The following is a 12,850-nucleotide window of genomic DNA, read 5'->3' on the forward strand; positions in this document are numbered from 1 at the left end:
ACCACACACACACACACACAAAAAAAAAACGAAAGCAAGTTTATATTTCATTATTGAATTCTGTAATTGCAGCCAAGCAGGCCTGAACCAGAGGACGGGGCCGGGGGTGGGGGTTGACTTACATGCACCAAACCCAGTTAGATGCTCTCAGCATCCCTATATGGTCCTCAGAGGACTGTCAGGATGAATTCTTGAGTGCAGAGCCAGGACTCTCTCATGAATATCATTGGGTTTGACCCCCAGAACCCTTTCAGCCCCCAAATGAGAAATTTGTAACCAGCAGGATATAATCCTGTTGAGTGTGGCAGAAGGTTCCCATGATAGCAGAGCTGTGGGGAATTATTTTTGGTGATGATCATTCTGGTCTCACCTATGCCAATATCCTAGCCATTGAAGGAATTTGCACTGTTGGGAAGGCAACAAGACACTGGCAGAGGGTAAGGGACCCTGGTGATGAGATCAATGTTCAAACTTTATCCACTTGAAACTCACCAAGCATATTATTGTAACTCGGTGATTCAATAATAAATAGAAGGGGCTGGTAAGAAAAGAACAGTGCCAAGGGCACATGCTGTGCAGACTGCTAATCTGGGTTTGATCCCAGATGGTTCCCTGAGCACAGCTAGGCATAATTCCTGAGTTCCTGAGATTCACTAGGGTTGGCCACCAAACTTAAGTCAATAAGAAGTAGAATGTACTCTTTTGCTGAGGCTGGGAGCATGATGGTACTGAAGGAAATAAAGAAGCAAATAAAATCCCAGTACTTCAGGACCAGAATTTTAGCACAATGGGCAGGACGTTTACCTTGCACGTGGCCAACCAGTTTTGATCTCTGGCATCCCATATAATCTCCTGAGCCTACCAGGTATAATTCATGAGCATCGCTGGCTGTGTGGCACAAAAACAAAAAAAGATTTCTTTAGACTCCCCGTCTGGGCTTTCGCCCAGCCCTCTCTCCCTCCCTCCCTTCCTCAGCCTCCTGGCCCCTACCCCACCCTCTCCTCCTGTCATCTCCTCACCTAAAAAAATAAAAAATAAAAGATTTCAGAGCCGGAAAGATAGCACAGCAGCTTTTGCCTTGCAAGCAGCCGACCTAGGACCTAAGGTGCTTGGTTCGAATTCCGGCATCACATATGATCCCCTGTGCCTGCCAGGAGCTATTTCAGAGCAGATAGCCAGGCTTAACCCTTGAGCACCATCGGGTGTGCCCCCCCCCCCCAAATTCTCTTTTTGGGACCACTATGATAACACAGCAGGTACGCAATTTCCCTTGCACAAGGGTGACCTGGCTTTGATTCCTGGCATCCTATATGGTCTACTTAGGCCTGCCAGGAGTAATCCCTGAGCACCACAGTGTGTGCCCAAACAACAGCAATAATTAAATAATTACAATAACAAAACAATAAAAATAACAAAACTTCATATAGTGTAGAAGGCTTTTGCCTTTTTTTTTTTTTTGGGGCCACACCTAGCGGTGCTCGGGGGTTATTCCTGGCTGTCTGCTCAGAAATAGCTCCTGGCAGGCATGGGGGACCCTATGGGACACCGGGATTCGAACCAACTACCTTAGGTCCTGGGTTGGCTGCTTGCAAGGCAAATGCCACTGTGCTATCTCTGTGGGCCCAGCCTTTTGCCTTTTAAGTAGCTGATCTAAGTCCCACCCCTAGCTTCCAGAAAATTTTATGAGTCCATCCGAGAGCTATTTTATTTTATTTTACTATTATTTGTTTTTGGGGTTACACCCGGCAGCGCTCAGGGGTTACTCCTGCCTCTATGCTCAGAAATCGCTCCTTGCAGGCTCAGGGGACCATATGGATTGCCGGGATTCGAACCACTGTTCTTCAGCGTCTAAGGCAAACGCCTTACTGCTTCACTATCTCTCTGGCCTGGGAGCTATTTTAGAGCAATGAAGCAAAAATAAGTCTAAGCACTTCTTATGTGGCCCCAGAAAGAGTCATGTATGTGCGCAAAACATCACACACAATTTTGAGCCCTTGGTTTTAATTTTGTGGGTGGGGCTGTACATAGGTTGGTATTCAGTGGGGTTTGTGATTCCCCATTTTGGTTTGGCTTTTTATTTATTTTTTTATTTTTTTTGGTTTTTGGTTTTTCGGGCCACACCTGTTTAATGCTCAGGGGTTACTCCTGGCTAAGCACTCAGAAATTGCCCCTGGCTTGGGGGGACCATATGGGACGCCGGGGGATTGAACCGCGGTCCTTCCTTGGCTAGCGCTTGCAAGGCAGACACCTTACCTCTAGCGCCACCTCGCCGGCCCCTGGTTTGGCTTTTTTGCCCACCAGGAGGTACTGAGGGTTTACTCAGGCTCATCACAGAGGAATTGTTATTGGCAACGCTCAGGGATTTATGGGATGCAGAGTACTAAAACCTGACTAGGTACTTGCAAGGCAAATGCCCTCCCCACTGTACTATTGTGGGGGCCCTTGGATTATGCAACCTGGTTTTGGAGCCACACCCAGAGGTGGTCAATGATATTCTTGGCTTTGCATTCAGAAATCACTGCTGGCAGACTCAGGGAACCCTATGGGATGCCGGTGATAGAACAGAATCAGCCACATACCATCAAATGTGCTACCTGCTGCTATACTTGACATCCCAGAGTCTGCTGAACATTGCCAGGAGAAATTGATAAGCACAGAGTCGAGTAACCTCCGAGCCCCCTGGTTGAGCCTGCCCCAATCAAAATAAACAAGTAAAAAAAAAAAAAAGCTAACAACTACAAAAGAAAATCAAGAACTTCAGTGCAGAGAGACAGCACAGTCGTAGGGTGATTGCCTTGCATGCAGACCATTCAGGACAGACAATGGTTCGAATCCCGGCATCCCATATGCTCCCCCAGGCCTGCTAGGACTGATTCTGAGCACAGAGCCAGGAATAACCCTGAGCACAGCTGGGTGTGACCCACCCCCATCGAAAAATAAAAAAGAACTCTAGCTCACATGTCATCTGATCAGACAACCACTCTCCAATCTCCATGACCTGGAGACCCGCAGCGGTTTGAGTCGCCTCATCTAAGCCAAGAAAATGCAAAAAAAATGTCCTTCCAGGTCAGTCAATGGCTGGCGCTGAGCTGGAGCCTGGCCCTGTAAGACTCCGCCAGAATCGCAGTGACGTCACGAAGCGCGACGCTTTTCCTTTCTTCGGTCCTCCTCCTCCAGCTGTTCCCTTTTTGCCGACTACGCGGAGCAGGAGTCAGTGGGTCGGTGAGTGGGTTCCCGCTGGCGCGGGGGGGGGGCGACTGGAGGGGCGATTTTCTGTTGGCCAACGAGGGCCCCCTCTAAGCGCCCCGACATCCAAGTCGCCTGCAGGCCCGCGCGGGCTCTCCAGGGGTGCTTTGGGGCGCGGCCTCCACTGGCGGGACGCAGGGATCGCGCGGAGCCTCTGACGTTGCTGCTGCTTTGCGTGGAATCCGGCGGGATCGTCGTCTGGGACGGAGGCTGGTGAGGAAGAGGCGATCGGGGCGCCCGGGCAGCGCGAGGGCCTTGGCTTGCACTAGCAGACCGGGTTCGGTGCTGGACGGAGTGTCCAGGGGAAGCACGGGATTGAAGGGGAGCCCAGGCAGAGCAAATTCATGCAGGAAGATTTAGGGACGAGAAAGAAAAGAACCGACCACGTGATGGCGGTGGCGTCCTGGTGGATCGAGTGCATTGGGGAAGAGCAGCAGCTGCGGGGGAGAACCTGCCCCTTGACTCCAGGGAAGCTCCTAGGAGATTCAGGACTTGGGCTTTGCAGGAAAGTCTGGCCGGGACTGTTGGGAGGGCGCTGGCAGTTCCCAAGGGCGGCCTGTGTTCAATCCCCTGCCACCCTTATGTTCCCTGACCTCTCTATTGATAGAGTTCTGACTTAGGAGACACAAGCCCTAAGCACTGCGGGATGTGCCTTTAAAAAAAAGGAAGGGGCCAGGAAATAGCACAGCTTGAGAGCGGTTGATTTGCACGCAGCCAATCCAGGACATTTGGATTGGCATCCCATATGGTTTTGAGCACAGAGCCAGAAGTAACACCCCTGAGCGCTGTCGGGTATTACCCCCCCCCCCACACACACACACACACATACACAAAAGAAAACACAAGAATCAGAAAAGCACAGAGGGAGTGTAGGAGAGTGTTTACACTCTACTCCAGAAAGTTTATCCGAAGTTTATCCAAAGCTTGTGCCAATACACCTTTCCCAGTCAAAGGTTGAAAGGTCTAAATAGAGTCTCTGCCACCATGACCCCAAAGAACACTTTTCCTTACTTCCAAGTTGGTTTTTCTAGAGTTTCTCCCACCCTGCCCCCTGGAGGCTTTTCACTTGAATTTGAGAACTCTTGTCAGGGTGATAGCCGTGGGCTGGGGTAGTTGATTGTCTTTCATAGTCCTCTCCTGGCCTTTGTTAGAGCCTCTCTGGGGGTAGGAGGATCCATCTCTGAGATTTAGAAAATTTTAAGATTTTATTGCCCTGGGGGTTCCTTCTCTGCCTATCTGCTTCACCCATTTTCTTTTTGTTTTGTTTTGGGGCCACACCCAGTGACTCTCAGGGGTTACATCTGGCTCTGCATCAGAAATCACTCCTGGCTTGGCTGACCATATGGGATGCAGGGGGATTGAATCTCAGTTCATCCTAGGTCTGCCCCGTGCAAGGCAACCACCCTGTGCCACAACTCCTGCCCCTGCTTTACCCTCAATGAGGTACTTAAGGAGTGTGGGGAGGCCTTCACTTACTCTTCAGTCCATTTCATTCATATGAACATTGTTTCTGAGTAGGTTGAACCACAGGGCAGCTGTGAGAATGTTTGCTTTGAACACCCTGACCGACCTTGAATCCCTGGCATTGTAAAGAGTTGTATAGAGTTCTGCAAGCCTTCCAGAGTGATTTCTGAATACTAAGCCAGGAATAATCCTTCAGATCACCACAGGGTGTGGGCCAAATAATGTAGTGAGTCCTTACATGTGCAGGGAATGTGGGAAGGCCTTTCTTTATTTCTGAGTGTTTCCTCTGCTTAAGAATATAAGTCCTGGGTCTGGAGCAATAACCCAAGGATCAGCCTCCTTTAAGATGCTGTGGCAGAGCCACTTCCAGGCTGAGTGAGGGTGCAGCGCTGCTGGTATGCTGCAGGGGGCGCTGATGTGCAGAGGTCAAGCCCCAAATTCAGCCCCTTCCTGGGCTCCCAAGGGCTGTGTGGAGCCCTGGGACATGCTGGGCTCATGGCTGCCATTTCCTCCCTGTAGAGCAAGGCCAGAGCTTAGGTGTCCACCTCACAGCTTGGATTCCAATCTGCTTCTTCCAAGGAGGGGAAGGAGCCTCTGACCTCATCTCCCATGTTGATCTGTTTCTGGCCCCAGGGCAGGCACTTCTGGTCAAGGAAGGGCTTGCACATGTCTCTAGTACTCACCACTGTGACTTTCTTCCAGGGTTTTCTGCAAAGGGCCTTGTTGCTTCTCTTGGTGAATAATCCAGGTTGGAGAAGATGGGGCCACACCGTCTGAACACCGGTGCCCAGGTAGGGGTAAGTGTGGGCGCAGAGAGGGTAAAGATGGGGATAGGAGTGCACAGCCCCTCCCCCCGTCAGGCTGTGACTCCTGGCAGGGTCTCTGAACTCTGTTCTCTGAGGCCACTTTTGTCCTAGTATTTTGTCTTAGGTTTGTTGACCATACACAGTGGTACTTAGAAAGCTTTCCTCTGACTATGCTCTTTGATCACCCCTTTCATGTCTCAAACCCAATGGGGTTCTGGGATCCAAGCTTGAGCTCTGGTAATATTGACCCTGATGTTGGTGAAGAATGAAACCTTGATCCCAGGATTTCTGTCATGAAGCATCACTCTTGCCTCAGTTGGGGAAAAAGCTCTTTTGTAGCTGTTTAGTTTCTGCCAAGAGATTCTCCTGGCTCTGCACTCAGGTGTCCCTCCTGCTGTGTTTAAGGGACCTTAGGGTGTGTCCGGACTCTTTCTGGGGCAGCCATAAGCAGTCAAGTGTCCTCCAGGCTGTTATGTATGATCATCACAAAGTTTATTTGTATTTTGCAATTGCTCCCAGATTTTAGGCTGATGCTCATGCTTCTGTCTTCTTCTCTTCACTCAGGACCCTTCATGTGGGCTTGATACATTCCCCCAGGGTCACTAACTCACAAAACTGGGTCTTCACCATTTTCTGACAACTGGAAAGAACGTTGCTGGGTTCTTTCTGCACCTGAATTTTCCTGTGGGTTTTCTTTGGTTTTAGTTTGTTTCCCTGTGCTGTACTAATCGAGATTGTTTTTCTTCTGTATTAAATTTTATGTCATATTGTCAGGACTCAGAGCTTATCTTTTCTTTTTCTTTTTTTTTGTGGGGGTGGCGGTCACACCAGTGGTGCTCAGGGGTTACTCCTGGCTCTTAGCTCAGAAATCACTTCTGGCAGATATGGCACCCATATGGGATTCCAGGATTTGAACCACCTTCTGTCCTGGATTGCATGCATGCAAGGCAAATGGCCTACCTTGGTGTTATGTCTCAGGCCCCTCAGGCCCTATGGCTCTGCATAGAGGATTTACTCCTGGCAACTTCAAGAAACTTTTGTGTGTGCCAGAGATTGACCTTGGCTTTGCCCTGTGTGCTCTCATTGGCATTCTTCCTGTGGCCCCACCAAGATCAGTTTATTTATTTATTTATTTATCTATTTATTTTTTTGCCATACCTAGTAGTCCTCAGAGGTTACTCCTCACTCTGCACTCACATAGGCTTGGGGGACCCTATGTCATGCTGGGAATGGAACCAGGGTCCATCCCTGATCCACAGCATGCAAGGCAAACATTCTATAGTTGTGCCATTTCTCCATTCCCATTTTGGTTCTTTAGTCTTTCATTCTGCAGAGTATTGCCTCTTGCTTCCTCCCTGAAGTCACATTTCTCCAAAAAAAAAATAAAAAAAACCAAGTTGTACTTTCAGTCTCCTTCTTTATAGTCCCAGGACTTTGTGCCTTTGAGTGGCAACATGAGCAAATGATGTTACTAGAAAGCTTAGTGATTTGCAGCCGTGTCTTTTTTACCTGTTCAAGGAGAGATTTGCTTGGAGATACAACGTGAATGTTGATTCAGACAAATAGAAGTTTGACTCACTCACTGGACCTTACATTTTCCTTCTTTCTTCCCCTAGAGATAGATTGAGGTTGGGATTGGGCTCCTGTGTATTAGCAAATTCATGTCACACCGAGAGTGCTTTTTAGCTCCTGGCTCTGTGCTTAGGAGAACGCTTGGCAGTGCTCAGTGGACCTATGGTAATGAGCATTGGCCCAGGTATGTTTGTGTATGTGCCACTATATCTAAGTACCTTGTCGAACAGTGTTTGCTTATTAAGGTGGCTGATCTAGTTTGATTTCTGAAGCCTATCCTCGAGGTGCTCAGGGAGAGATTGGTTTTGAGACTGGTTTCTCCTGAGTCATTTAATCTTTGTAATTTGTCAAGATAGTCACTTTAGGTCCTGGGAAGGCCCATCCTCACCTCCAGTGCCTGGGATGAACCTCGGCCCTGACTCCTCGTGTGTGTTTTGGTTCAGGATGTGGTGACCTTCTACGATGTAGCTGTGAGCTTCTCCCAGGAGGAGTGGCCTTACCTGGATGCCTCTCAGAGGGAGCTCTACAGAGATGTGATGCTGGAGATCTACCAGCACCTGCAGGCTATAGGTGAGAGTCTCCCTGGGGCTACCAAATGGGACGCTGCTATGGGGAGACCTCATATTTCCTGGGAATTTGTGTTTAATAAAAAAATGCATTGTGGGGCCCGGAGAGATAGCACAGCGGTGTTTGCCTTGCAAGCAGTCGATCCAGGACCAAAGGTGGTTGGTTCAAATTCCGGTGTCCCATATGGTCCCCTGTGCCTGCCAGGAGCTATTTCTGAGCAGACAGCCAGGAGTAACCCCTGAGCAACGCTGGGAGTGGCCCAAAAACCAAAAACCAAAAAAAAAAAGTTAAAAAAAAATGCATTGTGATTTGGAGGTACGCATTGTTCTAACTCCCCAGTCCTTAACTTTTTTTCTTAGAAGAATACTAATTTATAGTTTTGGTTTTTTTGTTTGTTTTTTTGTTTGTTTCATTGGAGGGGTCACTCCTGATTTTGCTCAGAAACAGCTCCTGGCAGATTCAGGGGACTATATAGTTGCCAGGAACTGAACCAGTGTCCTTCCTGTGTTGGCCACATGCACGCAAACACCCTACTGCTGTGTTATCTCTCAGGCCCCAATTTATAGTTTTCAATGTCATTTCACAATCTTGAGATAGTTACATTGTATTGGGTGTTTCTTGGTCGGTGTGAATCAGGTTTGAATCAGGTCGGATCCTGGCTCCACAATGATCCTCTCAGCTTCCAGAGATCATCACTCAGCACAGAGCTAGAAATCAGCCCTGTTCAGAGTGAGGTGCATCTCAAAATACTCCCAAATACAATTCATTTTGTTTTCATACATTACGGGCATATATGTTCCACACATGGGAGTGCTCAGAGCTTACTCCAACAACAGAGCTTAGCAGGGGTCTCAAACTCGCAGCCCGCGGGCCATTTCTGGCCCTCCGTACAACATTTTGTGGCCCTGCCCTAGAGGAATCTTTTTTGTTTTGTTTTGTTTTAGTTGTTTGGGTCACACCCCCCAATGTTCAAGGCTTACTACTGACTTTGCACTCAAGGATCACCCCGACTTTGCCTCCTGTGGCCCCTAGGTAAATTGAGTTTGAGACCCCTGGCTTAGAGAGTAAGCCGGGTATTGTTCTGGGAGCTCTTGGGGTTCTTCTGATCCAGCGTGGATGAGCCTTGGGCAAGGTGAGGTTCTTCCATTGTAGTAGTGTCCCAACCCAGGCAATATGTGAGCACTTGTGATTTAAGTTTTGCTGAAGATTTTTTGTTTTTTGCTCAAACTATACTGTGCAAAGGGGTTATTCCTGGCTCTGTCCTCAGAAGTCGCTCCTGCAGACTTGGGTGACCATATGGGATGCTGGGATTTGAACTACCATCCATCACGTGTTGGCTGTGTGCAAGGCAAATGCTTTATTGCTGTGCTGTCACTCAGGCCCAGCTGAAGATTTTTGGTTGTTTCTTTTGTTTTTGTTTTGGGGCCACACCAGGTGCGCTCAGGAGTTACTCCTGGCTCTTCGCTCATATGTCTCTCCTGAAAGGCATGGGGGAGCATATGGGATGCTGAGATTTGAACCAGGGTCTGTTCAAATCAGCTGCATGCAAGGCAAATGACCAACCACTGTGCTGTCTCTCCAGCCCCCCTGCTGAAGATTTTGTTTTCTTTTTTTTTTATTTTTTTTTATTTTTAGGCCACACCCGCTGACTCTCTGGAGTTACTCCTGGCTATGAGCTCAGAAATAGTTCCTGACTTGGGGGACCATATGGGACATGGGGCATCAAACCATGGTCCATCCTATGCTCACGCTTGTAAGGCATATGCCTTATTTCTAGCGCCACCGCTGCAGTCTCTTCTGAAGATTTTTTAAGGATTACAAGGCACCAGTGCCTACGAATCGTATTGGGGAATGGTGTAGTGTGAGGGATCATACTTGAGGCTCCTGCCTGCAAAGCATGGTTCCCAATCCATTTTGCTATGTTCTGGGCCACAATGTGGTCTTTTTGGGGGCTATCCCCAGTAGAACTGGGGTAACATCTGGCTCTGCACTCAAATATCAACCATGGCAGGACTTGCTGCTATTGGATAAAAGTCAGGTGTGCATAGTTTCCCTTTTTTCTCTTTCTTTTCTCTCTCTCTCTCTCTCTCTCTCTCTCTCTCTCTCTCTCTCTCTCTCTCTCTCTCTCTCTCTCTCTCTCTCTCTCTCTTCTCTCTCCTCTCTCTCTCTCTTTCTTTTTTTTGGGTCACACCCGCCTGCTCTCAGAAGCTACTCCTGACTGTATGGGATGCCGGGATTCGAACCACTGTCCTGCATGCAAGGCAAACACCTTACCTCTGTGCTATCTCTCCGGCCCCAGGTGTGCATACTTTCAAAGCGAGTGCCCTCTCCACTCTACTCTTACTCCAACTTCTTTCTTTCTTTTCTTTGTTTGCTGTTGAGTCACTCCTAATGGCGCTCAAAGGTTAGTCTGTCTATGTGTTCAGATATTACTTGTGACATCCTCGAGGAACAATCTGGGAACCCAGGGATGGAACCAGGTCCACTGTGTACAAGGCAAATTCCCTTCTCTCTGTGCTGTTCTTCAACTCACAAAGATTCTTTTTGAGGGTTGCATATAACCTGTGGTTTTCAGGGGTTACTTATGACTCTATGCTCAGGAATTATTCCTGGGAAGCTTGGGTGACCATATCAAATGCCAGGGATGCCAGGGATCAAATTTTTTTTTTTTCTGACTCCGACCGGCTGCGCCAGGGATCAAACTTTTGTCGGCCAAATGTAAGCAAACACACTACCCATTGTACTATTGTTTCGAATCTTAAATCTGATCTCATCTATTCAATAACCAATAAGCATATTGAGAGCAGAGATTCTCTTCTTTATCTGGTTTGGTCTTTGTTATTACAGTCCCCGATTCATGGGGCTGTTGTCCCCTTCCCTTTCACTAATCCAAAAATTGTCCCTCTTGGGGCAGGACATTGGGATGTGAAGTCTGTGTTAATCTCCCGGTTGGAAGGCGCAGTTTGCGGAAGGCTGCAGAGAGGCATGTTTGCAGGTGAATGTTGGAAGTGCTTCCCAGCTTCAGACCCTGGGGTGGCTGTAGAGCATCCTGGGCACATATGAAATGTGGGTGCTTAGCAGTATGTGTTGAACTCCTGAATCAGGTTTGTGGGGCCTGTACCACTCCCCTTCTCTACCCTTCGTGCTGACTCCCAGAATGATCTGGAGCTTTTGCTGTCTTAGCTTTATTCTGTCTGGTTCCCATCTGTGGATCTTTAGGACAGATTTTTAGATTCTGAGCCTCATCCACCGTCTGTGCCCTCAGACTGATTGCATACCATGGCCAGGGGAATCTGTCTCCACAATTATCTTTGGCATTAGATCATTCCTGACATTTTTGAGTTTGCCCCAGGTTTTTTTTTTGGGGGGGGGGGGGTTTGGGCTACACCCAGCAATGCTCAGGGGTTACTCCTGGCTGTCTGCTCAGAAATAGCTCCTGGCAGGCACGGGGGACCATATGGGACACCGGGATTTGAACCAACCACCTTTGGTCCTGGATCGGCTGCTTGCAAGGCAAACGCCACTGTGCTATCTCTCCGGGCCCATCAGGAATGTTTTTTACTCTCATGTTTTTGAGGCTTTCTTGGTGTTGGTGCTCGAAGTCACTCCTGGTGGATCCTGGTGCATTCAGGGGACTGTATATGATGTCAGTGATAGAACCAGATTCACTGTTCATAAAGTACACACACTCCCTTTCCACTATAGATTTTGCCGGATTCTTGAAAAGAATAAAAATTATTTTGGGGCCAGAGAGATAGCATGGAGGTAGAGCGTTTGCCTTTTATGCAGAAGGATAGTGATTCGAATCTCAGCATCCCATATGGTTCCCTGAACCTGTCAGGAGCGATTTCTGAGCTTAGAGCCAGGAAGAAACCCTGAGCACTGCTGGGTGTGAACCAAAAACAAAGAATTATTTTGGTATTTTTTCCTCCAGTGAGTAACCTTGTGATTTTCTTGCCTCTACACTCAGAAATTAGTCCTGACACTGTTTTGGGGAGTATATGAGATGCCTGAGGCTGTGCCTCCCTCCATCCATCCATCCATCCCTCCTTCTCTCCCTCCCTCTTTCCCTCCCTCCCTCTCTCTCTTTTTCCTTCTCTCTCTCTCTCTTTCTCTCTCTCTCTCTCTCTTCTGTTGACATGTGTTCCCAAAAGAACTCTAATATGTGTTTTGCCCGCTCCTCATTGAGATACTCCTATCTTTTTATTTATTTGTTTGTTTGTTTATTTATTTATTTATTTATTTGGTTTTTGGTTTTAGGGTCACAGCCAGTGGCACTTGCATTGCTCCTGGCAGACATAGGGGACCATATGGGATGCCGGGATTCAAACCACCCTTGGTTTCTGGGTCAGCTGCTTGCTAGGCAAACACCCTAAGGCTGTGCTGTCTCTCCTGTCCCCCCCCCCCCAATCCTTTTTGTAAGCTGACTTACTACCTAAAAACTACATATGGTCATTATCTTGACTATTCAGATTTCACTCAGTTAATTTTTGTTGTTGTTGTTGTTATTGTTTTGGCACACCCAGTGACTCTCAGGGGTTACTTTTGGCTACGAGCCCAGAAATCACTCCAGACTTGGGGGACTGACCATATGGGACACCAGGGGATTGAACCTCTGTCCATTCTAGGTTAGCACTTTCAAGGCAGATGCCTTACTACTTGCGCCACCACTCCAGCCCTCATTCTCTTAAATTTTTTATTTTGTTTTTGGGTCATACACAAGGACACTTGGTTACTCCTTGAACAGTGCACAGAAAATACTTCAATTATGATAGGGTACAAGTTTTGTATGCTGGGAATCAGACCAGCATCAGCTTTGTCAACACAAACACTCAACCTATGATTCCATCACTATGGCCCATCATTCAACTTAAGGTTTTTTATTTTTGGCTTTTTGGGTCTCTGTGCTTAGAAATAGCTCCTGGCAGGCAAGGGAGACCATATGGGGTGCCGGGATTCGAACCACAGTAGGTCCTAGTTGTTGTTGTTACTGTTGTTTTTTGGGTCACATCCTGCAGTGATCAGGAGTTACTCCTGGCTCTACATTCAGAAATTGCTCCTGGCAGGCTCGCAGGGCCATCTGCGATGCTTGGATTTGAAACACCTTCTGCATGCAAGGCAAATACCCTACCTCCATGCTATCTCTCTGGCCCAGGTCCTAGATTTTGCCTGCAAGGCAAATGCCCTAAGGCCCT

At 48.0% G+C, this 12,850-nt stretch overlaps 2 protein-coding genes across 2 annotated transcripts in view; one reads left to right on the top strand and one right to left on the bottom strand.

Annotated features, from left to right (window-relative positions):
- The window catches only part of ZNF91 (zinc finger protein 91), a 693,978-nt gene that overhangs the window by 675,849 nt on the left and 5,279 nt on the right, over nucleotides 1-12,850 (top strand). Inside the window, 1 exon segment of the mRNA XM_049786227.1 lies at nucleotides 4,943-4,987. Coding sequence (XP_049642184.1) covers nucleotides 4,943-4,987 — 45 coding nt within the window.
- LOC126027241 (zinc finger protein 93-like) overlaps nucleotides 1-12,850 on the bottom strand; it is a 594,792-nt gene that overhangs the window by 546,503 nt on the left and 35,439 nt on the right. The gene's annotated exons all lie outside the window — the stretch shown is intronic.

The sequence above is a fragment of the Suncus etruscus genome, chromosome 14 (assembly GCF_024139225.1).
Source record: "Suncus etruscus isolate mSunEtr1 chromosome 14, mSunEtr1.pri.cur, whole genome shotgun sequence".
NCBI lineage: Eukaryota > Metazoa > Chordata > Mammalia > Eulipotyphla > Soricidae > Suncus > Suncus etruscus.